The 27,990-nt window shown below is 44.2% G+C and overlaps 2 protein-coding genes across 3 annotated transcripts in view; one reads left to right on the forward strand and one right to left on the reverse strand.

The window, feature by feature from the left end:
* ece2a (endothelin converting enzyme 2a) overlaps positions 1-14,209 on the forward strand; it is a 75,258-nt gene extending 61,049 nt beyond the window's left edge. For both annotated transcript variants that reach the window (XM_047588534.1, XM_047588535.1), the window contains exon 4: positions 13,546-14,209. In XM_047588534.1, the coding sequence (XP_047444490.1) occupies positions 13,546-13,836 (291 nt within the window). In that variant the 3' untranslated portion in view covers positions 13,837-14,209. The remainder of the gene's footprint in view (positions 1-13,545) is intronic.
* A 6,681-nt stretch (positions 14,210-20,890) lies between these two features.
* Positions 20,891-23,921, reverse strand: camk2n1a (calcium/calmodulin-dependent protein kinase II inhibitor 1a). Its single transcript, XM_047590272.1, has 2 exons — positions 23,366-23,921; positions 20,891-22,851 (listed from the first exon to the last, which is right to left on the reverse strand). The coding sequence occupies exons 1-2, from the start codon at positions 23,532-23,534 to the stop codon at positions 22,781-22,783; spliced, it is 240 nt and encodes a 79-aa protein (XP_047446228.1). The 5' UTR covers positions 23,535-23,921; the 3' UTR covers positions 20,891-22,780.
* Between the last annotated feature and the right edge of the window lie 4,069 nt (positions 23,922-27,990).

Raw genomic sequence — 27,990 nt, forward strand, 5'->3', positions numbered from 1 at the left:
AATGATGATGTTTAAAATGTCAACACAACGCAGCAACCATCTACCTTCCTCTTCTTCTTTTGAGCGTTGGCCGAGCGGCCGGGAGAAGCTTTACTGTGTCTGCCGGTTGCATATAGCGTAGCTTCCGTTGCCATAAAGCGCTGTCGAATGCAGCTTTATGGAAGTTGTTTTACAAGTACATATGAGAAGTGTTATTGGTTGCACCAACGGGGAGGCGTCTGATTGTTTCTCATTTCAGCAGTTTTATTGTCTCCATCATTTGCACTGTAATGTGTACTGAAACATATTCACACGTGCGAGTAAACGAGCGTTAACTCTTGTCGGGCCGCGTAGAAAACGCGAGATTGAAGACTGATCAGATCCTTTGTGGTCCACAGCTCCAAACGCCGCTTTCCGCTCCTCTCTCTGTGTAGTCGTCACTGTTTTAATGTGTTTTCAGTCGCACCTCTTCTCTCCCCCCCTCACATAGAGCGGAGTCACACTACGTTGAGCTCAAACCCATCACTCGTTCCCTTCTGCGGATCAGCCCGCCCGGCTGCGAAGGCTCCAACACTCGTCTGAGGCTCTGACTGCGTAATGAGACGGTAGAGCCACAGTTAAAGAGCAGTTTTATGATTTAGCACTTAATGAGACTCGGCTTGGTTTTGTGCGGAGAGCTGTTATGTCAGGAAAGAAGGAATAGTAGTTCAGTCTTATTGTAAATCCAGACGGGTGCTGAGAGATATTCGCTGCGTTGTCCAGATCAGAGGAAACTCGAAGACGCTTTATCTTTTAGCTTAGCTTTATAGCTGCTGCCGTGATTCCTTAGGGATTTGTCCCTCTTCCGGACCCACGCGGGTTTTCAGGCACTTGCATGCACTTAATTTACAAATGCCAAATAGTGACAAGTAGTTGCTCGAGCACCGACACTCGAACAATATTAGTTAACTCACCGCTGTTGTGGTTATTCTCTTAAGACTGTCCTCTTACTCTCAAGTGACTCCACGCTGCCCAGTAAAAAGGTTGCAGGCTGCAGCTTTTGACACTAATTGGCTCCTTCTGTCTTCTGACATCAACACACAGCTCTCAGCCTTGACACAGACTGTAACGCGCACAACAGTGTTTGGTGCTCAAAACATTTGGGGCTCGAGGCCCAGAAAACGGCGCTCACGTGACATCAGCGGCCCAAAAAAACGACCACAGATATGAAGCAGTGAAACCTCGAGGATGCGTGTCCATCTTTCTCGTCCTGATTCTTAATTTGACGTCAGATTAAGGGTCAGACATAACAGGCGAGACTAGTATTACTAGTATTAGGTCGTCCTAATCGGAAATGTTGGTTTTCTTTGATGTCTTGTTTAAGCCCATCTTTGCACTGACATAACTCTTCATAACTGCGCAAACTAACAACGCACAGCTGTTCATGAATCATTTACTGCTGATCAAAAGGAGATCTCACACATCATTTTATATTGATTTACACTGAAAGGCTCAACTAACAACCAATCTTTATCCAGGACATGTGAGTAGATTTTATCCTTATTGGGATTTAAAAAATTAAAAGCAACAGAACCATTCGCTGACACACCGCACCTGGAAGTGCTGATGTGACATTATTTATTAACAGGCCGTCTAAACACAACTGTTGTGGCTGGAACGAGTTCAAGCAGCCGCGAGGAGGAGGCCGTGACTAATACCTGCGTCGAGTTGTGCTTAAGGAACGATCAACTCAGTCTGCGGTTAAATTATGACCCATTTATTAGCACGGAAACCAAACAAATGAGAAGACTCGCAGATAAGCTTCGAGAATAAGTTTGTTAAAGTTGTTTGGATTTTTAATCATCTTTTTTCTCGTTGTTATGGAAACTGGCCTGCCTACGTATGCGGCGGCCCCGTGCGGTACACAAGTTTTCATCCTCCACCTCTCTCCGCAGTCACTCGGTGGCAGCTGATCGATGCTCTGCATCCGGCACGACGCGCACACGGCGAACACATCAGAGCTGGTTTCGGTTTATGACGCGGATCAACGCTGCGCTCGGTGGAGCTTGAAAATAAACCAGTGCTGTTGTGTGAACAAGAGAAGGACAGAGTAAACGCACCAGTGTCCTCTAGACAAACATGATGAATTGACTCGTCACTGGGATTCCTCTGACGTGCGCCATCTTAAATGTTTTGGTTTGTTTTCTTGTTGGTCAGTCGGTTATGAGTGAACCTTTGCTTTTCATCCTCCTCCTGGCTGAGGGAGCAGTGATGAACAGAGCAGACGAAGATAAAACAACTGTTGCATGACCAAACTCAAACTACATGTTCGGATTAATTCCAACACAGCCGTAAAATAAATCACAAACCGTTAAATCATCAGAAACTGCATTGTGGATGTGGTCACGCTAGATTACCCTCTATTTCAGAGAGTTCACTCACTTAATCCAGCCGGTTTCAAAAAAGAATGGACCCGACCACTGTTGTTGTGTTTCCATAAAAAGCACGGCAAAAAAAAAAGCAGAATAGAAGGAGAGTCGCTGCTTTGGCCACACGCAAAACATGCACTCGACAAACAAAGTTGCACCTGAACGCGCCGTGAAACCAATGGTCGGCTGGAGCCTGCGTGAAAGAAAGTAAACTTTCATCCTCGCAGGTGGCCGTGGTCTTTACCCGCCCGTCCAAAGGAGGAACCGGACGAGCTGGGAGGCTCAGAAACTGGGAAGAGCTGCAAAACGCCGCACACAGCTGGCCTCTCCTAAATCATGCTGAGTTAATTCAGCTGGCGATTCACGATGCTGAATCAGCTGTAAAGCTGCTGACGGGGGTCCGGCTAGTGGAAACAGTGCGGGACACACCAAAAAAACAAAAAAAAAGACAGATACAGATTTCTTTTCAAAGTGTATTTTTCTGTTTTACAAGAGCAAACGCATTTAGGGCTGAAGACGATGTGGCGAATTAACCCACCACCTTCAAATCTCTGACATGTGAGGTTCTGGTCTAAACTCCAGGAGTTTTGCTGAAGGACGGTGGGCCATGCGATCAGGAGCAGCTGAAGATCATCACTGAGTTTATAAGACCACCTGCTCCACCTCCACAGCCACAGCTTTGTGTTTACTGAGGTGGAAACAACGTTACCATAGGGACTCTCAAAAAACAGTTCAAGTGAGAGCGAACAGAGAAAGTCCATCGAGCTCCTCCAGGACGACAGCCGTGGTAGTGTTGGTAGTGTGATGGAGGAACGGGTACCAGCGTTGTGTCTGGAAGCATCCCTGTGCTACTGGCCCATTGAATAGACCCGTGGACTGTGTTAGTGTGCTACGGGAACCTCCACCCGGCTGTCCTGTCCCCCTTCCTCGTCCCGGGGGAGACCCTTTCAGCAGCCAGGCACACTGGCCCATTTCGCTTCCTTTTCTGCCTCCTTCCGGCTCTGCTCCTCTTTCTGCATCTCCCTGCTCCTCCAGCTGCTGCCAAGCTTTTTATCTCCGGCTCTCCATTAAAAAAAAAAAAAAAAAAAGAGGACTTTATTGATGTAGTTGTTTTGGCTCTTGGTCTGTCCACAGTGTTTGTACGGTATATCAGCGCTGATTGACTTTTTGCGTTTCTGTCTGGCAGCTCATGGAGAGAAAAAAAAACAAAAAACAAAACAAGTGTTTAATTAATGACATAAACTATTTACGCTTTAGCTGCCGTGCAAGTTGTATTTAAACAGAGAACGGCTATTTCGCAAGGCTGAGGCTGATGAAAGTCTACCCACGAGAACTTAGTGGATAATTACATATAAGTGCAAGGGAGGGCTGGATACGTGTAATGAGATGTCCCCGGGTGTGAAAGGTAGATTTAGAGACCGAGAAAACAGATGCGCAGTGGGTGTGAAAGGGATTGAGCCAAAAGAAGAAGAGGGGAACACCCTCCCTCCTCTGCCTCTATTTGCTTCCCAGCCAAACGTGTCACTGTACCAGCGGCTCACGTTTTGCTCCAGTTTCTCAGCTGCTCTTATTCCTCCGAGTTTTTACTATTCTGAAAGGCAGATGAGTTCAATTAACTGCACATTCGCTGACTCTGTGGCTTCCCCTTTCCTGCGCAAAGTTTCTCACAAAGTGTGCAACACACACACCGAGCCAAGAATAGCAAACATCCCTTTAATTAATTTAGCATATTTGACCGCAGTGCTGCTTTGTACCTGTGCCCGTGGACGGGGCTTATTTATTTATTTTTTTTTCGAGAAAATCTTTCCGAGATTGAACACAAGCGAACGCTCACACGCGCATCGGAGAGCATGAAAGGCAGAGCAGGGATGCTGAGAGCACGACAGTGGGCGAGTGTGGGTGTCTGAAGTGCGTCTCTGTCTTTCCTCCACCGGTGTGAAAAGTAGTTCAGTAATTAAAGCGCACCTCTTTATGCTCCCCCAGTGGAGATGGGAAGGCAGAAAGGCTGAAGAGGCGGCGAGAGGGAGCAGGGGGAGATAAAGAAGAAAGTGGAGATAAAAGCCAGAGACGGTTATTTTTGATGAAAAGAGAAGAAAGGGGGGGTGGGGTGGGGGGTGGTTTTAATTTTAGCTCGGCATACCCGGCCGCCACGAGGGAAGAAAGTGGCGAGTGAATGTAAGGATGCTGATCGGTTAGACGCGGCCAAGTTAGCCTGAAGACGAGTTTCCCTCGTTTTAAGGGAAACAACCTCACCATGGCCGTCTTACTGAAGGAGCACGGTGTCAACGCAGTGACCCATTTCGGAGCTGCACGAAGAGTCAAAAAACTGTAGTTCTTTGTCTCTACTGAGCTTCTGCTTTCCCTCTAATAAGGCTGCGTAGAAAGTCTCCGGACGCACATTTTGTGCCTGTCAGCACAGGGCGAAAACCTCAAGTCTCATAGAGATGTTGATGTTTGTTTCTCATATCGATGCTGCTCATTATCACAACTTTCTCAAGTTTGTCCAATGAAGACGTTGCATTTCACCGGTGTTATTGTTTTGAGCGGAGGTGTTCCGTCCTGACCTACATACATACGTTAACTGTGACCGGCGCAAAAAAACTTTCGTCTCCACGGCAACGCGAGGTGAGGAAGGGGGAGATGCGCCTGCACAAAAGTCAGGGAGCTCTCTTCTTCCCGTGCGGTAGCCCGCACAGCTCGTGCATCGCAGGAGACACAAGGAGCCCAGAGATCTCCATTTTGAATCAGCGATGCCTCGCGAGCTGTATGTAAACACACAAACACACACGAGCAGGTTTTTTTTTTTTTTTTCACCCCCCCCAGCACTCCATGCGTGTGTAGATGCAGAAGGAGAGGAGAGAAAAGAAGCGAAGGGTTCTGATGTATAATTTATCCGTGCAGTCGGTGGGCGGAGGAGGTGGGGTGAGGAGAGGAAGTTCGGAGGAGGGAAGGTGGGTGTGTAGAAGGGGAAGAGGCAGAGGGGTGGAGAGGAAATCCAACACTGTCACGTTTTCCCTGTTACCCATCAATATTCTAACTACTGTAAGTCTTCCCGCGAGAATACGGGTCTGTCTAAATTAAAATGTGCAATCAGAGTTGCGCCGCTGCTTTGCGAGATCTTTCTTTCTTTACACTAAGTGTAGCTTCTCCATTTGAACTTGTTTCTAGGGGTGGGGGGGGGACTGCAGCACCACCAGCAGCAGCAGCAGCAGCAGCAGCAGCAGCAGCACGCTCCTTTAAGTAAATCTGCACTTGCGTGTGCCCATAATGAAGCGTCTTCAGGGCAGATGGCGCCTTATAGCGTTTGCACACTTGGCTCTTTAAGGCTAGAGCTCGGAGGAAGGGGAAAAAAAAAGGAGGACTAAATCAGGAATGGAGGGATGAAGGGAACAAAGCAGGCTGTTGCACCCCTGGAGGGACGAGCAGAAGAGCTGATTTGCTTTGTTAGGAGACCCGTGTTAAGCCCCCCCTCCCTCCTTCCCCCTCCTCCCCTTCTGTCTTTATTCTTTTCTCCATGCTCTTCTCACCCACTCCCCTCTTGGTTTCCTGAAGACGTTTACACGTTTCTGCCGTCCACATGCTTGGCTGCAGGCTACGGGTGAGGTGAAATGGAAAGGAAGAGAGGCGGTTGATTTTAGATGCACATTCCTTCAGGGAGAGGAGGGGGTGTGTGTGTGTGTGTGTGTGTGTGTGTGTGTGGGGGGGGGGGGGGGGGGTGCAGCAAGGGGGGTCTGCCGAGCTACATGATACCAGTAAACAAGCACGGAGAAGATGATGGGAGCGAATTTATAAAATATGATACGAAAATATGGCCTAAATAAAAAGTGCACCTCCTCGCTGCTCTTTTCCTCGCCCCACTTCAAGACGTGCGTGTTTGACACAGCTGAACAAAATCTACGTGTGTGTGTCTGTGTGTTGGTGTGTGTGTGTGTGCTTTGTTTTGTTTTGAGTGTGGGTGTACAGTATCTCTGAGGGAGACTGTTGCCTGTGGTCCGTCCGGGTCTGCCTGTCCAGAGATAGCGCTGTGCTGCTGTCTCTACCCACTGATCAGCTCCGCCTCACCCACAGTCAAGTGGGAGAGAGCACACACACACACACACACACACACACAGCACACACCTCTACCTCTGCTTACCCCACATTAAATACTTCCTCCCTCATACTTGAGCCTTTTTTTGTTGTTGTTTTTCTAAGAAAGCCAGGCTTTACACATTTAAAAAAAGCTTCATGTGGCAGAAGCCCAACCACAGGTCCTGCATCTACCACCTAAAAACGAACCAACTTTATATTAATATGATATTTCAAGCTAATGCTGTGTTCACACCATGAGTTTTACAAGATTCAGAATGATCAACTGGGACCAGAGACCCTCTCTCAGCTCTCTGGAAGTGTTGCTCGCTGGCTTGGTTGGCAGGTCATCCGTTTAAAAGTTAACCGGTGAAGCAAATGCTTTTGGTTGGTCGCCATGTCGACGCATCATTGGAACATCAAAATAAATGTTAACATGTCACATAGCATCAGGAGTTGGGCATCAGTTGGACGCTTCGCATCGCTTCCATTGAAAATGAATTGTGGCTTGTTTTTCTACGTGCACTGTGAACACAGAATGGGATTAAGAGCGATCTGATCAGTCTAGTAATCTGCGATTGACTCAGGTGATCATCATAAGCTGCAAAAAGGATTTGGTTTGGGCCACTGTGGGTCAGCGCTGTGAAACGCACTACAGATGTTTCTGTGTGAACTCTGGCATGATGTCTTATTGTTTGGATGTTGTGAGGGAGACGTACACAATATTAGGAAGGTGGTCATAATGTTATGCCTGGTATAGGACCAATGTACACCGACCTGGCATAACATTATGACCACCTGTCTACATTGCAGGAAATGCAGTGTAATGGAAATATGAGGCATTTGGGAATGTCAGACGAAGATTAAATTACTGTATATTAATTTACCAACCATCTCCGTCCAAAATCACATTTAAAATGTCCACTTACAAGGTCATGCCACAGGTTTATTTTCTTAATAACAAGGAGAAATATGAGAATGACAGAAAAGAAGAAGGAGAGAATCAAACAATTGTTTGCTTTTTTTATTATTCCGATTTAAGTTATTATGAAATTCACAGTAGTCGTGTTTTTAGAAGCAAGAGGATCTACGAGATAACATTACATAACACCAGAATTTAATAAAAACAGACGCTACAGAACTCGTATTTCTTGTTTTTCTTTTGTTTTCCCCCCCGATAGATTTATTTATTAATTGATTTTCCTTGAATTGCATTGTGGCCGTGAAGTACCACAAGTCATCTTTTCAGATTGTCAGGAGCCACAGCCTTTACCTTTTCCATCTCAGATGAACCCACATTATATAACGGCAAGATCCCACCGTGATCAGCCGCCATTCTGTCCTCATCTGGCCACCTGAGACAGTCAGTTATCTCATGTACAGTATCTTCAGGCGAACTGAGCCCAGAAACGAGGAAACGGAGATGACACAGGATGCACTATAATATTGCGGTCTCTTGAGGACAGAAAGACAAAGCAGCGGATAGGAGACATTGAGGATGTAACACCTGGAGATGGAGAGGGACGGTGGGGGGGGGGGCTGCTGAGAAGATGAAATGTCATTCTCCTTGGATCGGCAGCTTATCTTCTCTCTGACTAATGCGGAAAGGTCAGGGAGGAACTTAGACTGACATATACAAAGTTAATATTTCAAAGGTTTAGACAAGTTCATCACTTTCCTCCCAGTTGACGGACAGTTTGGGTAACGTCTACCCAACTAATTTATATATGTGTATGTATATAAGAGCATATCTTTAATGAAAGACTTGAAGGCTGCCTTTAACCTCCTGAGACCCTGCGTCCTCATATGGGGACGTTAAGTTTAAGTTTTATTGCGGCTTATTCTGGTTCATTTAAACCCCATTGTCCTCATTAGTGGACACTATACTCTGCCATCTAGTGGTAACGAAGGTTAAAACTTATTCATGCTTATTAATGTTTCTACTTTGATGTGATGTGCAAATTTAACAAATTAGCAATTTTTGCTCCTCATTCGAGGATCTCGAGACTTAATTTTTTGCTATTTTGTCTTTGCACAGCACTGTTCACGTATTAAAATAATCACTTTTATATTTTGTCACACACGGGTGATTTCTTTAAATAATGAAATAATACCAGTGTCCACATATGAGGACATATTTTCAAAGATGATGCTTGGTTTTTATACATGTTTGGTCCTCCTAATCCCAAATACATTGGAGGAATTAAAAATGCATACTAAATAAAAGCTTGCGTCTCCATAGAGCCAAGCGGAGCAGAGTCAGAGCCGCGTTATTACGTTTGAGTAAAATGTGATCAACCTGTTTGGTGGAAAAGGGGTAAAAGTCAGTAGGACTCATCTCCTGTGGACCATAAACGGACCAACCAACATCTCCAACATTATTCAGCTAATGGAACAAAAATGTCAATAAGTCATTGCAATGCAAGTAAGCAAGTGGGTATAAGAAAAAAACATCTTGTATTTAACAAAGCTGCAAATAACCTTAAACGTATTTGAATTCTTTAAAGTACACACGTGTAGTCAGGTTGTTCTTTTCAGTAATATATCTCATGTCAGGGAGCCAGTGGGGTTACCTGGGAATTCTCATGGGAAACTCAAGTCTGGTTCTCGTGTTTCCTCTTTGTTGCTGTACATTCAAGACAGGTCAGGTCACTTACACACAAGCTTCCACCACCACACACTGAATAATTCAGAACGGGCCAATGACACCGCGTGTCCTTGTGTATGTGTTTGTGTATCAGAAAAAAAAACGTGTGTGTGTGTGTGTGTGTGTGTCTGCTAGGGAATCATTTCAGTGTGTGAAGGTGGCCACTTACAGAGTGGTTTCCCTTGTCCTCTTGGAGGAACCCAGTGTCCCGCTTGGGATCACCTTACAGATGTCTAACAGAGAGCGGATGGATTGAAAACAGATGCAGTTTTGCTCCTCCTTGTGTTTTGGCCTAACACCCGATGAGCCTTCATCTACCTGTTGAGTGACTGTGTGTGTGTGTGTTATTTAAATGCGTTTCATATCTCCTTATCCTGAAGAAATCACCTCTTATGTATCAATTAAATCGTATCAGAGCTGGTGTAGTAGTGTATAAGTCTAAATCTGACTCACTCCATGCGTCCTCCTCCTTCTCACCAGGATTTTCTGTGCATGTACAGTACACATCCAGGCCCGTGCTGAGTGTGAGAATCTGGGTCAGCAATGTGTCCTGCAAACAAATAAAGTGTGATGGCATAATGTGATGTATGACTCACTTCAGATAGCTGTCAAGCTCTCAGTCTTACAGCGATACACTCCCGCCCGAGCGTTGTCTCAAATTGCAGTGACATCAGTCCTGCAGTCACCTGTGACATCAATCACCTGGAGTTACACTACGCAGCTACAGAGAGCGCACGCGTACACCTCCATGGCATGAATAATGGCTGAAGCAGTGAAGTCGGGATGATGCTCTTGTTAACTGTGGTCTGGTCGTTCAGTGACAAACCTCTGGACGTCTCCACCGCTACTGTTCTTTAGCTGTGAGCTACCTGACGGTGAAGCTGTCATTATATAAGGCATTTTTTTAAGAATGGAAATCTGTGTTGTGTTTATTGCTGGTAGTCCAGTTACGACCGGCTGTTAAAATGTTTCCATCCTCATAACTGTCGTTAATCTGTTGGAGATCGTATCGGCACATGATGTTTTATGATACGTCTGATATGATCTGATTCATTCACTGCTCATTGCAGTTGTCACTTATTCCACAGCCTTTCTCTCTGTTTGCACTGAGCCAGTATCGAGACATCCTGGTCGTCCTTTTGTGTGGGACACGGAGTCTTCACACGTTCTGCTTGTTTTTTTTTCTTTGGATGTGTAAGTGCTTTATTGAATTCTGTATTCATCAGTGACAATCCCGACAAATGTTTTGCCCGGAGGAGGTGAAGTGTTGTTCTTTTCAGCACAACATGATTAGTCCCTTAACATTTAAATCCGACCACGATGAGTTTTTTATTCTGAAGCTGGTGGAAATCAGGAAAGGTAAAAATAAATAAATAAATATGTGACTCTCTCCGTGTTTTATGGCTTCTCTTCATTATGTGAGGCCCTTCCTGATCACCCTTCACTTTCCTGTTACCGTGCATTACATTACATATTTTATCCCACATCCAGCAGCCCCTCCACCCTTCACTTTTTTTTTCCCTCGTGTCACAGTGGAGAGTGAATAATTCATAATCCGGCCTGGTGGCTGGTGCAGATGAATCATGTGAGAAGAGCTGGATACACGTGCTCGTCTCAGAGCGGCTCTTCTCCCCAAAGACCCCAACAGTGTAGAGGGGGAAGCTGCTGTATTCTGCCACATCTTACTGTACGGACCGAGTGGCTGGTCTCGGTCCTGGCTGCACGACCTTCGTCCCAACTTTCATGACAGTCACACGTCAGCTCAGCACCAGCTTCTCTGCTTTCAGAGGCGAGACATGAAGCCACTCAAAAAGACAATGCAGGAACGTTTCACGATGCATCTAGATCGTCTATAGGTTCAGCGTTAGTGCTTCATGAATTGGCTCAAAACGATTCTTTAAATGTTTAGATTTGCACTTACGAGCTATCCATAGCTTTCACACATATCTTTCGGTCTTTATCGGTAGGTGGTGATCGTTTACATCACCGTTCATGTGTTAATGTGAAAAACATTTCATATACGCCTATCAGGCATAACATTATGACCACCTTCCTCTCTTCATGTAGGTCTCCATCGTGCCTCCAAAGCAGTTGTGAGTCATCAGAGAATGGACATGGGTCTTCTGAAGGTGTTCTGTGGTGTCTGGAAACAGGGTGTTGTTAGTGGGGGTCTTTGGGGCCTCTGTGGATCATCCCACAGATACTTGATCAGTTTGGGTTCTAGTGAATTTGGAGGCCAGGTCAACACATTGTGTTGTTCATAAACTGTTTTTGTGTGTCAGGCTGCTGCCATCATGGAGTGTCATTGCTATGGGGTGGGGGTGTCAAGTCTGGTCTAGGTGGGTGCTACATGTCTCAGTAAGATCTACACAAATACCAGGTCCAAAAGTTTCCCAGCAGAACAGTGAATTTTGACAAAACAGTTGATGTGATTTACTTCTCCTCTCAGGGGCTTTAATATTTTGGCCGATCAGTGCATCTGTATGAGAATTTACAGAGGTGAGGATCAAGGTTCCTTTGTGAACCAAGTCTGAAACTTGACGTTTCTAGCCCATAGGTAATGTTAGAGATTGATTATTGGTTTTAAAAGAAGTCCAAATCTTAGATCTTTGTCTTTGCTTATTTATTTATTTCAAAGGTAAATACTAGAGGCTTATCTTGTAGATAGTATTAGCTTAAACCAGAACTGGCCCTTGAACATTGTAAGCCTTAATTTTCTGTTCCTTGTGAAGCCACGAAGGGTCGAGCTTCCATCTGAAATCTTAAATGTGAGCCGCAGATGAAGTCAGCACCATCTGTGTTTTTTTATGTTGCCATAGGTTTTCTGTTGATCACAGTGTATTTTTTTTCTTCTTTTTTTTTTATCTGACTGCAGTAATCTGGGTGATCCTCTTTGAGTCTTTGCTAACATGCATTTTCGTGCACATTGAGCCTGGCTGCGGACAGACTGATTTGAAATATCACTGTTGTTAGACCAGTGATTTGGTACACGGTTTTATTGCTTTTTTTTCCCCCTCACTGTTCTTGGGGGAGTCGTTCTCATTCAAATGGTGTAATCATTTTGCAGGTCCTCTTTCATTTTGACTGGTATGAAGTCCACAACTGAGAATTGGTCATTACTAATTACTTGTAATATTTGCCGCATGCCTTCATTTATTTCCCAGCAGCGTATTAAGAAAACGTGTTTCCTCTTGACATGATGTATGAAACTGGAGAAACTTTGCTGCTGCTCGCTGCTCGGTGTTCTGCAGATTCTGTTCCTTCACTCCCACACGTGCTTCTGTCTCTGGAGGAATTTACGGACGAAGTCTAACAAATGTGTGTTTGTGTCGGTTTCCATATTCTCCGTGTATGTGTGTGTGTGTACACTCGCCTTAGCCGGGCAGTCCTCTCGTGAGTTGCTCCGTGTCTTGATGCACACGTGGATAAACACACTGGCTCGGTGCGAGAGTCGGGGCAACAATTATTCATATGAAGGGACCCTCACACTTTTCACGCTGTCACGCCATGTTATCAGAGCGCATGGCTGAGCAGCTCTGAGCCCGAAGCGTCTGCTGTTTACAGTGGTTTAAGAGCGTGTACCTGTTTGGGGAGATGACGGCTTGAGATAATTCTGCCTTTGACAGATGTTCAGAAGTGGTGGTCTGTGTCACGGAGGGGGGGTTTAATCTCATGGTTTATAACAAAGAACAAGTAGCCAGAGAGATTTTATGACTCAGATTTGGATTTAATTTAGAAGATTGCTTCTTCCACAACATCGCCTGAGGTAAACTATGATTTATCACAACCCTGGTTTTATTTTCAAAGCTCCAGTCATCTGTGATGATAACATTGTAGTTGCCAAAGTAATTGCTGAGGTTTCATAATGCAGCTATGGACGGGGCAAAATATCATTCAGTTGATTACGCAGTTTTTAAACAAACCCGCGGGTCAGTCTTAACACTTTACTGGAGATACACGTAAACGTCTCAGGAGGCCGGTACTGGTACTGCTGGTCGCAGAGGCTCGCGCAGAGACACACTTCTCAAATGTTGTGTAATAAGGTGCGGACAAGCAACCTGATTGGCTTTTTCAACAACCACCCAGGGGGGAAACAAAACCGTAAACTAGAGCATAAACGTCAGTAGAAGCTTCACATCCAACAATCTGACTTTATTTCAGCTTGGTCAGTCATCTGGTCTACGATCTATGATGTGAAAGTATCACCTTTATTTATGGGGGAAGCATTTTAAATGTACAGAAATGTTTTGATTGTGTGTTGCGTGTCTCTCTTTCTTCCCGTCTCTGTCTGTCAAAGTACTGGATCTCAAAGAATACAGTCACAAAATTAGAGATTCACAAACATTTAAGTCTGTGTGGTTGTTCAGGTGAAAAAGGTGGGTTTGTGGTAATATAGTGTTTGCTAAAGTCTCTTCTCCTGCTTTTTCTTTGTTCTCCTTTTAGATTAGTCGCTGCTTAAAACCCGGAGGACGGTTTGTCTCCGTTACCTTTGCCCAGCCCTTCTTCAGGAAACGCCTCTACGCTCGATCGGAGTACAGCTGGTCCATCGAACACCTCAGCTATGGAGAGGGATTCGAGTATTTTTTATATGCAATGACCAAAGGAGAGGAGCTTAGCCCTGAAGATGCAGCTCTGGAGAAGAAGCTACGAGAGGAAAGTGAGTCTCTGCCGACAGGAACCGCCACAACACAGAATGAAGATAAGGAAGACTTCTTGTCTACTATTGACTTGTAGGAACATATCTTAGGAATACGTTTTCCCTAAGGATTTGTGATAATGACTCAGACATCTTCACCCTGACAAACAAAATCAACAACTTTATACTTTTAGCCAATGATGGGTGTACAGCAGATTTCCAAATGAGGCTCATATTTATACACATGAACAAGTATTTGAAGTTATATAGAGGAAGAAGGAGGAAAAGTAGGTGAGAACTTCCTGGTATTCAAGGTGAGTGCTGTGGTCAGTGTTACTGATGGTACCATGAGACAAGGAGACTTTACAAGACCTGAACAGAGCAGATATCATGGACTACAGTGACACTAAAGTGCTGAAATATATAATATTTTCAACTTTTTTTATTAAATGTGACTGTGTTGTACTCATAGTTTTCATCCCCTCTCTGACATTTCCCGAGACCAGTGGGATGCTTCAACTTGATGTGCCATTTCCAGTTAATTATCAATAAGTCCAACATTTCCACTTGCTGGTAAAAATTGCTTAAAAAATGGGGGATTTGCTTCTTCGCTTCTCAACTGATCCTCAGATATACCAAGACCAGGATGACTGAATACCTCCACAGATGATAAAAATGCTGCAGTTAACTCTCCAGTTCACAAATAAAAAGCCATTTTGCTTCACACTGTATATATTTTTGCTATTGCGTCATCTTTAAGGTCGGTTTAATTGTGAAAGATTTGGGAAAGATTGGGAGTGAGGTTAGCCGTGACTCATCGTGGTTCCTCTTCTGTCAGCTTCTGTCCCAGCTCCGTTCATAATAGAAACTTTTTATCATTTATAAACCAGCGTAATGTATTGTTCTGTCTCAGTGTATTTCAGGAGTCTCTGCAGTACGAGTCTGTCCGTGTCACGCAGCTTGCAAGATGAACTGGCGTGTCTAGACTCCGGTACATGCCACCAGCAGCAGCAGCAGCCTGTGTGTAAATTCAGAGTAACAGTCTATCACCGTGTCAGTCAGAGTCTCAGCCTCTGTCGGGTTCGTCTTCATCCGTCCTGCGTCCTCAGTAGATACCGGACAAAAGCTGCCGTGTTTCACGTGCCTGTCAAGCATGCGGTCAACCTGTGCGTTAGCACATACACGTGTGCGTACAAGCAACGGCTCACCCCGCGCGTTATTTGTTGCGGACACATGATATGATTCTCAAGTCCTGTGCTTTCTGCTGCTTAAATATAGACCAGAGAGGGGAGAGAGAGCCAGACAGACAGACAGACAGGAAGGCTGGTGACTGGAGGGGGGACCACATTAATAAAGTAGAAATCATTTATTTTTAATTCTCCACTGAGATCTAATTACTGCCTATTTTTAAGACTTGGAAGAGAAAAAAAAAAAGGTGTGTGATTTTTCAGATGGCTCCTCTTTCCTTCCACAATTTTCCGTTGGATGATGTTTGCTCAACTGTAGCTTTTGGTGTTGAATAAACAACCAACCTGCGTGGTTTGTTATGGAGCTAGGTCTGAATCTTTTGATGCACAGTCTTCCTGAGCAGAGAGTGAGTTTCCCCGTGTGTCATGAAATTGACTCATTCCACCTGTTTGAAAATGTCTAGACTCTCGTAGAAGACGTGGCAACGTCCCACTCATCGTCACAGTTTCTGAAGCTAAACCGTTAAACCGTCTTCGGCTTCTGCTCAGTTTGTTTACTCTGTGTGATTGAGGATGTGGATCCACCCAACTTAGCACTATCACTGCTAACTTTAGTAGGGGCTGGCTGGATTACCTCCAGGTGCTATAAAGAGCAGGACTGGACAGCTCACATTAGCCTAGCATCCATGATCAGATCAGATTTAACCTGCTACACACTGAATGTACTGGTCCTGGTTTCATCCTGACGCTACAAGCTAACGTTAAAAGTGAACCCTCTGGTAGTCGGGCTCGGTTGCAGGTAGTTGGCTATTAGCTTGACATACTAACAACGTTTAGGCATCGCAGCATTTATTCCCTTCCTTTGCTTTAATGCTGCCTTAGGAGCTTTTCTGCAGCGTTTCATTCTAAAAGTAACCGGACAAAGTCCATCTGCTGAAGAATATACAATTAAAAACAGCTGCTAAATGGAACTCCTGGTGAAATCACTTACCTGACTACTTAACCATGACATTTTAAGAAGACTAGAAAATGACAGTCGTAACTTAACCACACTTGTTTTTCCTTATATTAGAGCTAGAAATTGGAAATATGTACAAAAGGACGCACGCAACTGAGTAAAACCCTTTGGATTGATCCAGCTGCCATGTGGTTTCCATGGCGACAAATAGATGCAATGGTGCGACTATGGGAGCAGGAGGGTTTAGGTACAGCCTGGCAGGGTAGCAGACAGGAGGGTGCTTATATTAAATGGCAGTGGTGTTGATATTGATTGTAGAGGCTGTGGGTGGGAAACCAGGCGCACTGGAGCACTGTGACATAAAAAACATTTGATAGATTCCCTCCTCCCTCGGTGGACAGAGGTCGGTCCTTACTCGTGGGAAGTTGTCTTTTCAGCGTGACGCAATTTTTCTAAACTTCTTCCTCGTCTGGACTTTATTTTTCATTCATTGTGTCAATATATGAATAAAATTCAGCCGTCCTTGAATTCCATTTTCGGCTCTCTTAGTCGGGCGGACTGATGCACGATGGCAAAATACCCTGACAGTGAGATTTAACTTGGCTGGACTCGTGTTATATAACCACAGAGTAATGACAAGCCTCGCCAAGGAGAGCCTGGCACTTTATCTTTCGCATAGTATGTCTTCTGGACTTTGTTTCTTCAACCGATCACCTGTGTTAACCAGGTATCTCAGGCCGTGCTTTTATGTGTGTGAGAGAAAACGGAGCCAGAATCGTTTCTCCTGCTGCTAATTGTCCTCCACGCTCTGTTGCCCAAGGGCAGCAACAACACTAATCTACTGCATGCTCAGCGCCTCTCTCGCTGTCTCTTTTACCCTCTCAATCACGATTCTTCTCCACCGCTGCCCCGTCCTCCCTGGAAGCATCATTTTTGCCCTGAGTGATCCGGCGTGTGGGTGTTATGTGAGGGATCGCGCAAGCCAAAAGGTCCTCTGAGTGATTTTGCACAACAGCCACATAATCTTTAGTTTTAGTTGTGTTTTTGTAGCTTTGTCCATCGCTCATGTCGGTTACGGCAACATTTCAAATTGACTGCTGAAATCTGGGAGTGCAGCGGCTTTAATAAAAACAAGCGAGGGTGTGCAAGATAAATGAACAGTCACGCAGTCATGCATATTTTAAACAAGCCCCAGAGTTAGTTTGATGGATTTATTTGGAAGATGGACAAACAAAAGCAAACTGTAAAACTTTTACCCAAGATGTTTGTGGTCGGTGGGTTTTTGTGACTGCTAATATTTTCCAAAGTAGGGTCATGTGACTCAGAGAGTTGTGTCAAATGCATTTGCAGGCTGTTTTCATTAGCCAGCCTTGTCTGTTTTGTAAAAAGCTTAAAAAACTTAGAAAAAACATGAAACTGTCTAAACCAGGGGTCTTCAATGTTTTTCAAGCTAAGGACCCCCAAACTGATGGAGAGATTAAGTACGAAGAACTCGTCCTAGTGCTATTTGTAAATGTACATTATTATTGTAATTTGCATTAATATTAAGCTATTCAAATATTGCACAGGTTCACAAACATACCTGACATAAATATACATACACCTGTATGTTTCACCTGGGGAGGGAATAGAGTCTCTTTAAATTTGTGGGGGAAAATTAAAAAAAATATATATAAAAATGTCTAATCAACCAAACATTTTGCGACCCCCCTGCAGTACCTCCGTGGACCCCTAGTGGGCATGGGCCCCCTGTTGAAGACCTAAGCTCTAAGCCAAAGAGGAAACGCATTAAAGCTTGAGAATCAACCTGCCGTGTGGTTCTTTTTCCTGAAATGGCCCGTGGCTAGCAGAAGACATTTTAGCAGATTAGCTTGCTAATAGCAACACTAGCTCAACTACCCTCCAAGGTCACAGCGGTCTGTCTGGTTCAACTCTAACCTTTCACATTTACGGTTGTCGTCGCCCCTTAAGAACAGCAGAGACAGGACAGAGGGAATCACAAAGTACCGTTGCTTTAGATGCATTAAGAGGAAGCACCGGTGCCTCTGCTGCTGACAGTACCGTATATCTGTCCACGTCTCCCGGGGCAGAATGATGGCATTGTATATTGCATGGCAGAGTTATGTAACAGTAGGAGGAATATTAATGGATGTCCACTCAGGATGGGGCGAAAGTGGCGTTTGTGTATTTGAGACGTGACAGCGGAGGTTACAGTGACATTTACAGCGGCCTGTCCGTACTACACGCATCGACGCCTGCACTTTGTTGTGCTTGTATTTCAGTCCAGTCTTCTTGGACGGGCGTCTGTGGCACAAACAGTGTGTGTTAACTCCACCACGGCCGGCGCATCCACATCATTTTACAGGTCAACCTGAGTTACGCATACAAGTCCACTTACACTTCACAGCCGCAGGATGATGATGACTGAATTACTCATCACTAGCTGTTAACACAGATAGTCTCCTGCTGGCAGTTACAAATGTAAAGGATTGCAGGAAAATACAGGAAAAAGTGAATGAACAAGCTGAGGTGCCTCCTCACAGAGAATAAGCGATTTGATTATAAACACACAAATTCGTGTTGATTTTAAGTTTTTACATATATACATGTACACAGTTCCTCTGGTCTGGTCTTGAACAGACCCTATTACATCCTTGTCAAAAACTCAACAAGTCCAAGGCCTTTAGTTTTAGTTTAATTTTTAGATAAACCATGACCAAGATGCCTGAGAATTTAAACAGGCACTTAGACACAAGGGTAACATCTGGACTGGGAAACACACTGTCCCAATCTTACCTTAGCATAACGACACTGTTAGTCTGACCTTTTCCAAAGTGGTTTAGGCTACACGTTCAGTTTTTAACATGTTCATTGGTGAACTATAGTACCGCTGTCAGTAGCTGTTTCCAAGGTTTGTGCTAAACTAAGCTCTAATAAATAATTAGGGACAAAAGTTATAGATTTTTTTTTCTAGCAGGTCTTGAAGGGTTATAGGATCATTTTTGGAAAACTGTAAGTTCATCTTTATGGCACAAATGTGATAATGATACAGATTTTTTGAAATACCTGTGACACTGCAGCTGATATACACTGATTTGCCAAGAGATGCTAATATAACTAATGTTAAAAACAGCGCCACGAAAGTGCTGATTCAACTCTTTGATCATTCTGGAGGCTGTGGTTTTGTGGGGCTGTTAAACTGGATCGAATTGAAGTCAAAAGTGTTTCTGTTTTTCAGCCCAGCCCACAGACTAAAATGGATAGAAACGTAAATAATAGAAAGACAGTTCAGTAGTACTACAAACCACAGCCTTCAAAATGAAAACACAGTTGAATCAACAGCTCCCTCGGTTATTTTAAACAAATCCTGTACAATGCAACCTTTGTGAAGATCATGAAGTAGGACTGTTTTGTTCCTACAGAAGAGATGACTTTTCTCATTGTGCATTTGGAACTTTCTTTCTAAGGAATCTAGATAATTGAAGGAGTCTGCATCAATCTGCTGTAAATTGTTGTGGTTGTTTTGATTTATAATCTGTGCACTTCCTGTACTTACACATCGTTGTACAGATCTTATACTGCTAAAGGAAGATCTTCAGTGCTCCTGCCAGCAGGACTTTTCAGTGACTTACTGTAAATGTGGCTTGTACACAGACGTGACAGAGTGAGGGGCGTGGACTTCACATCTGCCCAAATATGTCCGTCCGGTTCCGGGGGCCCTCCCAGCTCTGCCCATTACTGTGAATTGTGTAATAGCCCATGACTTCAGACAGCCACACAAACACACACGACATCCGCAACAACATGATCAATAGCCCTATTTGTTCATTCGGTGAAGCGCTGATGTTATCAGGACAGTCAATAATCCGGCTGATGGGAATGTAGATGCTTACACTTGTGACGCTTTGTTGATGTTCTTTTATTAGGGTGACGAGCAGAATAATACGAGGAGCCGCGCTGGTGTGTTGTTGTCAGAACACGTCGCTTATTATAGCTTCCCCTCGCTGTAGATGTTTTTTTTTTGTTTGTTTTTTTTGAGACTGATAAAATCTATCATCTATCTCCAACAAGTTCCTGGAACATTCTAGCGTGATTACGAGGAAATGTATTTTTATTGAGCTGTTATCAATGTCGTGCACTTGTGTACCGCAGGTGGAAGACTGGTGATATCAGCTGACACAATTTCCTGACTGTCACTATGCTGACAGACAGTGTAGTACAGTATTCTTCACCTTGTTTTCCTCCTTCGCAGGTTTCCTGCTGTAAAAGACAAAAGCGATTCACGACCAGAGGTGCCTACCGCTACCCCAGTTGGTTCTTTTGAAGTTGTCAGAAGGAAATAGCGCGTCAGAAACCCTATGAAGTGCTAAAAGAAGGAGTAAACGTGTTCGGTGTTTACCTCTGCAAATGGTTGATGTGAAGGGAAGATAAAATATTGGAAGTCTTCCATTGATTTGAATGGAGCGAATAGATCATGCAGCCTTTCAGAGGGGGCTGAATGAATGGATAGATGAACCGCAGCACATCTGCAGCCTGGGCTGAAAGCCTCTCCACATGATGAAGCGTGTGTGGAAGCTGCGGTGGAGCTATGTATGAGGACAGTGTACAGTCAGGCTGTGATAGATGATCATGTGGTCAATCGTGGCTCCCCGGGGGTCCGTGATTTAATGGATTCGCTCGCGTACACCAGCACAGAGATGTTTAACAGCTTAACAGATGGATCGCTGTTTCTTCCCCCACTCTTTAATTAAGGATCAGTATTTACAATCACCGGAGTGATGGTTACTGTTTACAGGGGCTGCAGAGGCCTCTTGCTCTCCAGCACCGCAACGCGTCGTGTGTTGTGTTTGTTTAAAAAGGTTTCGTCATTGGTGAGGTGATACGCTCGCAGCTTTCTTATTCACTTTCATTCACAGACCAGGCCCAGGTTTCTACGGTGCCCGGCTCATTGTTCGTTATTGTCTTCCCAGGACGTCTCGGGACAAAAAAGCCACATCAAGAATCGCATTAACATTTTCTGTCACCATTTATTAATTCACCAAATACAGTGAAAATGGCATCGTAATATACAATGACTCATTCTTAGAATGTCATGACATTTTTGTTGCTTTTTTGCTTCATAAAACAATGTTTCATTATTGAAAATATTAAGGTTTCATGCACAACAAACCAATATCCAGTTTCTTTAAAATAATGGTACAAAATAAAGCAGAATTAAAAAACAAAAAAATGTCCAAAATCGGTCAAATAACGACGTGTTATTTGAGGATACTCGTAAACAGTGCAATATACTCTAAAACTGCCATTTTCTAACAAATTCATCAACGAAGCTCAAGTCACAGTATACGATTTCTTAATAATAGTTTAACATTGATGTGTGCAAAAACCCCAGACACATTCAGTTAGTCCTTAAAAAACGTCCGACGTCTGATATAGAGTGAGACCAGTCCACCACAACCAAAAAAATCGTAAGATTCGCCTCTACGAAGCCTAGTCTCCTTCTGTATATCCTCTCTGAAGTACAAATATTTCTGTTGATGAATTGTAAGACGATAGACTAGCATATAATTTAAATAACAAATATTTAGATATAAAAATACAAATATGACTTTTCGTTAAAAAGAAGCGTGCCAGGGTAAGAGCGGTGGCACCTGTGTTGGCACCGGAGTGACACTTCATGCAAATAGATGGAGAAAAACTTCAAATTCATCGAGGACGAAACACAAAATAGTCGCAAAATTAAAATGAACCCGATAATAGAAAGCTTTTTTTTGTTTTTTTCCTCTTTCCATCAATTATCATGACTATTATTTAAAACATTTACTATAATCTCTGCTTCATTTTTCAGCTGGCCTCTGTAGATATCTGAGCATTTGTAAATGCAAACCAAATAGATGAAATAAAGATATGTGCAGGTGTAAAGAAGCTACATGAAGATGCTGGTCTGCACCTTTAACCACTGATGGGTAATGCAAGAAGAAGAAGAAGAAGAAGAAGAAGGGGGTTTAATCTGTGGCCTAATGCTGTTCAAGTGCCAAAACAAACGGGGTTCTACTACAGAAAATATTAACATTGCACCATTCTCGGATATATGTTAATTTCTTTTTACATACAATGAATCTCCTGTGTTTAGTAGACTGAAGAGTTTGGTTGGTCTGTTTTCTTTTTCTTTTGTTTTTTTTTAAAAAAAGCATTAGCAGCAACAGGAATGCATTGGATCAGTGCTGAAAGGACAGCTCCCTTGAATGCACCGTCGCTGACTGAATCAACAAAGCAAAGCCTGCAGGAAGGAGGGGGGAGGGAGGAAAGGGGGAGGGGAGGGGAGGTGGGGGGCGTCTGAGAGCTTAGCCTACCTACTGTACAACTTATTGAAATAGGGCTGGGGTCTATCTTCGCCCTCTATAGTTGCAGTATTTTTGTTGCTTACAGCGCTTTTTGGAAATGGAAATAAAGGAGATGGTCGTGATCAGTAATGACAAGTTCATCCATCATTAAAGTCAGCAGAGGTTGAGACACAGAGCAGGTTCCGCCATCTCAACATCTTGCTGCGCAGCAGTAGTTAAAATCGGGATTCGTTTGGAGAATTGCCAGCAATCCCATGATAAATCTTGGTCTTTTCCAGAGTCTCTCTCTCTCTCCTTTTCTTCCTCTCTTCCTTTTTCTCAATCTTCCTCCATCTCTCCGTCTCCCTCTCATCCGTTAAGCCTTCTTTCTCCCCTCTTCCATTGCCCCTTTCTCATTTTCCTCCCATCATCACCACCATCATCATCATCATCCTCATCCCGTCCTCGCTTCGTGCCGCCGTTTTTTTCTCCTGCAGTCCTCGAACATGCACAGCCGACAAGTGCTTCAAATCGGTGATCAAAATTAAAAAAGTCTGCAAGGCATCGATCGCGTTTAAACGCCGGGCGAAGACTTGTCCGTCATCCCCTTCAGGACCTCGTCTATTCGGTCGTCCTCGATGACCACTGTGGAGAGAGAAGGAGAGACAACGATCAACGATTAGATTTCCGTAATACTCATGATACAGAGGCATGGTCTTGATTCTAATACCCCGATGACCCTGTAAGGAGAGGGAACGTGTCGCACTGAAATAACCAAAGTACGGGCAAACGTAACCGTGGTGCGTTTGCAGATGAATAAATTAAATAAATAAATTTAAGCGCAAATCTGTATCATGGATGCAGGCGCACTTGACCCTCCAAAGCTATTATCCTTACTGTTAGACCCTATTGTTTGATGCAACGCGGGGTGTGTCCTTGCATGAAGATAATTTCTCACGCATAAATGTAAACAGCCTCGTAATAGAGGAGATAGATTCACACTGCGGTGCGTAAAATAGAAACTAGCTCATTTAAAATAACTAATAATATCTTTTTGTCTAATTATCTCCTTTTTCATCCCACTTATAATTCTGCCCGTGTGTCTTGTTATGACAAGAGGCTTCCTGAGCAGTGAATCCTTCATTCAACCATCCTTTACCTCGCTTGGCTCGGCCGATCTGTCCAAGTTTCGGGGGTCTTTTCGCCTGCGACGAAGCGAAAAAGGCGCTTGTGTCCTGCAGTCCGCAGCTAAAGGACATCTGGCTGACCTCGCTGTCCGCCCCGTAGCCGCTCATTTTCCCCTCGTTGTATGGCAGCACCTCGGACATTGTGGCACGGCGGAGAAGGGTCACCAGCGTGTGGTGGTTTTTTTAAGGGTGGCGAAAAGCGGGTAGCGGATAAAGGTCTTCCTCAGAGGCGCTCGGTGCGGCCGTAGATTCCTCTATGTGCAGCGGTCGGCGCGTCTCCTGCTCGGATCCTCTTCGGGAGATGCGGGTGAAGTGGGTTTGAGCGACTGCGTTGTTCGTTTGTTTGCGTGAGGTCCGGCTGCTGTTGTGGTCTCTCTGGATGTGATGCAGCTGCAGAGATAGAGGCTGAGTGCGCGTGTGTGCGTGTGTGTGTGTGTGTGTGTGTGAGGGAGAATCAGAGGAAGAGAGAGAGAGAGCTGCGTTCGCCTGTGTTGCTGGCTGATGTCTGGCGAGGGAAGTGGGAGATCCCGGGATCATAAAGGAAACCCAGGCAGAACGGTGAAGTCATCCATCCGGGTTTGAAGCGCGGGAGTGTGTGCGTGTGTGTATAAATGTGTGTGAGCCGGGGACTCCGAGTGGTAGAGGAGCAAGAGGGACACCAACAGGTGAATGAGGTAATTGCTTCTGAGACAAATTTGAGGCATGTACGATTTTCAGGGTATGTTGTGGGTATAGTGACATGAAAGAAATGTTAATAGTATACCACAGGTTTTTATTAATACCCTTTTATCACAGTGGGGGATTACATTCTGCCACAAGGCTTTTCTTTGTACACTAGCATTAATGCAATGAAGATATTTCCTCAGCTAGTACTGTTACCTTTTGGTGTACAATTTGACGTCTGTGTTAGGGATTTGTGATACCACTATTTTCCTTTCCATCCGCTACCAATACCGCTTACTTACACTTACTAGTTACTTTTAGATGTCTACCTGTGTATACGTAAATACCATGAATATTTGTGAATGTAATCATGAAAAAAATATTTTATACCTATATATAAAAATTAAACAAGCTGCCAAACATCAGACTTCTCTTTAAGGGCAGTTAAAGACCATCTCTGAAAATCAACACGTCAGTTGAAAATCTGAGCAAATCAAAAGAAAAAAAAATCTCATTCAAACAAAAATGAAAATCAGAGCAGTGGTTCTGTTGACACGATCTTCGTACGTTTGCCTGCGATAGGCCCTGTGACGTATTGTCACTATATACCTGGAAGTTTCCTGCCTCCCTGAAGCTCCCATCATAGAGGTCTCCTTCTCTCTGATGCTCCTCTAATGGAGTGAAATGACTCCAAATTATGCTTATTTTTCTGTCTGCCATACCGCAGCTTCATTCATTCTCTCCGTGATGTTGTGACTGACTGAGCTGCTGCCCTGTGTGCATGTATCAGTGCAGGAACACAAAGTGAGAGTACAGAGCGTAAGCCAGAAGGAATATCAGGCTCCTATATCCCACACAAATACTGACAAATACTGACCACATTGATTACAGATTTGGTGTCAATGAAAGTATTAATATTTCTTGTGAAAGCAGACTTGGGGTCAATATTTTTATGTGAAGACTGATTCTAAAAAAACACGCAACTAAAATTGGAAGTAACCATATTTCTGGATTAATACGCACATCCCTAGTACGTGTGCTTAACTTGAGTACTTACATTTTACAGTACTAGAAATACATAGTGTATATCCTGTGGAAACTTTTGGCATATTGGTAACATTTGAACCTTTTGGAAACAGTTCCTATGCATAAACACCATATACACACATAACATTATGACCACCTTCCAAATATTGTGTAGGTCTACCTGGTGCCTACCTTGTCCTATGGGTTGAGGGGAGGGGTGTTTTGTGTGTGTGTCTGTGTCAGGCTGCATCCGTGTCATTGCTATGGGGTGGGGGTGTCTGGTCTGGTCTAGGTGGGTGCTACATGTCTCAGTAACATCCACATGAATGCCAGGTCCAACACTTTCCAGTAGAACATTGTATTGTCACAAGATGGTCAATGATATTTAGTTCTCATGTTAGTGGTTTTAATGTTATGGCTGGTTGGCACACTGCACGACACCATGAGGGAAGTTTTTCAGTTGTATGGCCAACACAAATATCGGATACAATTGTTTGTGAAAAAATAACCACACCTTTGTTCCCTCTTAGCAGAAATTTCTCCTTGTTGCAATTTATCATAATTTTCCATCAGTCTCTGACACCAGTTGGTGGAAATTTTCACTTCTGCATTCCTTCCGCACAAAATCTTCTCTTCCATTTGTTTGAAGTCCACCCACAACAGTTTCATGGGACTAGACTTTTGTTCTTGACCTGGATGTTCCATAATCCTCCCCTGTTCCCTTTTGAATCTTTCCTTGCATCCGTTCTTGGGATCATTATTCTGTCGAAATGTCCACTTCGACGTTAAGACAGATGGCGTCACATTATCTTCAAGCAGGCTCTGAATCAGTGACTGCAAGCTGCCCAGCCCCTCAGGCAGTGGAGCGACCTCAAACCATAACATTTCCATCACCGTGCTTCATAGCTGGTATGAGTTTCTGTGGATGAAAAGCTGCACCAAATATGTCTTCTGTTACTGTGGCCAAACAACTCATGCACTTGATTTGTCTGTCCAGACCAAATTTCCCCGAAACACTTGGTCTTTGCCTGAATAAGGATGTTCTCTAAATGTTCTTTGTGGACTTTACAGGCTTTTTCCTCGCATGCCACACGCGTTGGTCATATTTATACAATTTCTTTCTGATTACACATGCAGTTTGACACACAAATGTTCAAAGAAGTAACTGCAAATCCTGAAATAATGGGGTTAGTGGAGGCATTTGTTTTGCATCAGTCTCCTCTTGGGCTGAATTTATAGGGTGACCATTTACATTCTCTCTCCCCTTAGTAGGTTCAAGTCATTGGCACCTAATCTGGAGCCACTGATTCTGGATGGATCTGAAGGTGTGATTAATGACTGACTGGCTGACTTTTGGAGCTTCAGCCTTACAGATTAAAACACAGCTTATCCTCATTTTATTTAATCTGTGGCCAGAGTTCAAACTTTTTGTGAACTAAATTTAAATATAGAAGTAAATACCTTTAGAAACCCTATTATGGTTCGGGTTGTGTTTCATTAGCACAGTTAATTTTAGCACCATGTAAGCGGCCAGTTTTGTTTACACAGTTCAATGACATCATTGTTTCCTTCATCTTTTTTTTTTTTCTTTTTTTTTTCTTGCAGCATGTGCTACAGCATATGGTGTCTCATCCAAAGCTAAAATAATGAACTGACAGAAAGCCTATTATTGGACTCGGCACCTCGGGCCAGCTGACCCCTCTATAAACGTACAGTAACCTTTCTATTAAAGTGGCCCTCCTCTGTTTTAGCAGCCAGTCTGCATAGCGGACTGGTGAGAGCGACCATGTGATAGTCAAGACGTCGGCGGCTCCTGGATTTCCTGTTGGGACAAGACGCGTGGCGGCCATTCGGTAAGAATGATGTGAGCTCCTGTCAACTGGATGGATGACAGGAAGCGCTAACATCTTTAGAGGCAGATTCAAATAAAACGGTTGCTTCCATTCATCACGAGAAGCAGTGACAGAAGCTCGAGGACGTCACCGCGTCAGCGCACGTCAACGCAGACAATTACCTCCATCCAGTCATGATTTCTCTCTCCCATCCATTCACTCTCGGTGTGCGAGCCTATGTATCTGCCACTCTATCCGAATGTAATTCCCCAGTGATGACTCAGAAAGCTCCTCCCGTCCAATAAAATGCAGCCTCCAGCTGTCGACGGGCAGAGCTGTTGATTCATGCGGCAGGCCGGGTTCACGCGTCGGCCAGGGATTTCACATGATGTCATCAGTGGGCGACGGAGTTGGAGGCTGTGGGGAAAACTCTGACCTGCTGCCCCACATGATGCCAGGTAGGTGCTGCTTCATGTTCACTGTGCATGTATTATCCCAGCTGGACACTTTCTCATCTCTTATTCGTATTCTTCTGATCCAGCCTGTCTCTGTTTTGTGCAATCAATCTCCCTCCGTGCTGTGATTTCTCCCCCTTTCTCCCATTCTTTCTCTTTCTCTCGCTCCTTCTCTTCCTTGTTTGCAGGCTGTGGGTTTCAATGACCAGACCCACTCAATCAGTCCCATCATCTCTAACCCTTAAGAAATGTGTGTGTGTGTTTGTGCGGACATGTGCTCTTGAAACACTGCTTCCAATTACTAATGAATCACCATGCTGAGTCACCCCCCCTTCCTCCTCCCCCATCTCTCCCTTGGAGTAAGACCGAGCTCTGCTCAAGTCACACACACACACATTGTATATACACACCGTGTTCCTCCTCGAGGAGCACTAGCTGAGGAAAAACACCAATAACAAGCTGAGAGCTAAGGGCCGGGATCAATTCACCTCGTCTGTGTGAACACTTGTCTTACTCGCATTGTGGGGACATCGACGTGTTTACACAGTCGCACCGAGGAGACAAAAAGCAAGAGGCCATCATGTAAATCACTGCGTTTTTATGTTGACAACCTGGTTTAAG

Source organism: Mugil cephalus, chromosome 7, assembly GCF_022458985.1.
Source record: "Mugil cephalus isolate CIBA_MC_2020 chromosome 7, CIBA_Mcephalus_1.1, whole genome shotgun sequence".
NCBI classification, from domain to species: Eukaryota; Metazoa; Chordata; class Actinopteri; order Mugiliformes; family Mugilidae; genus Mugil; species Mugil cephalus.

Coding starts and splice junctions, on each gene's coding strand:
- camk2n1a (XM_047590272.1), bottom strand. CDS start 23,534: ATGTCCGAGGTGCTGCCATACAACGAGGGGAAAATGAGCGGCTACGGG. Junction 22,852..23,365: donor GATCGGCCGAGCCAAGCGAG/GTAAAGGATGGT, acceptor CTCTCTCCACAG/TGGTCATCGAGGACGACCGA.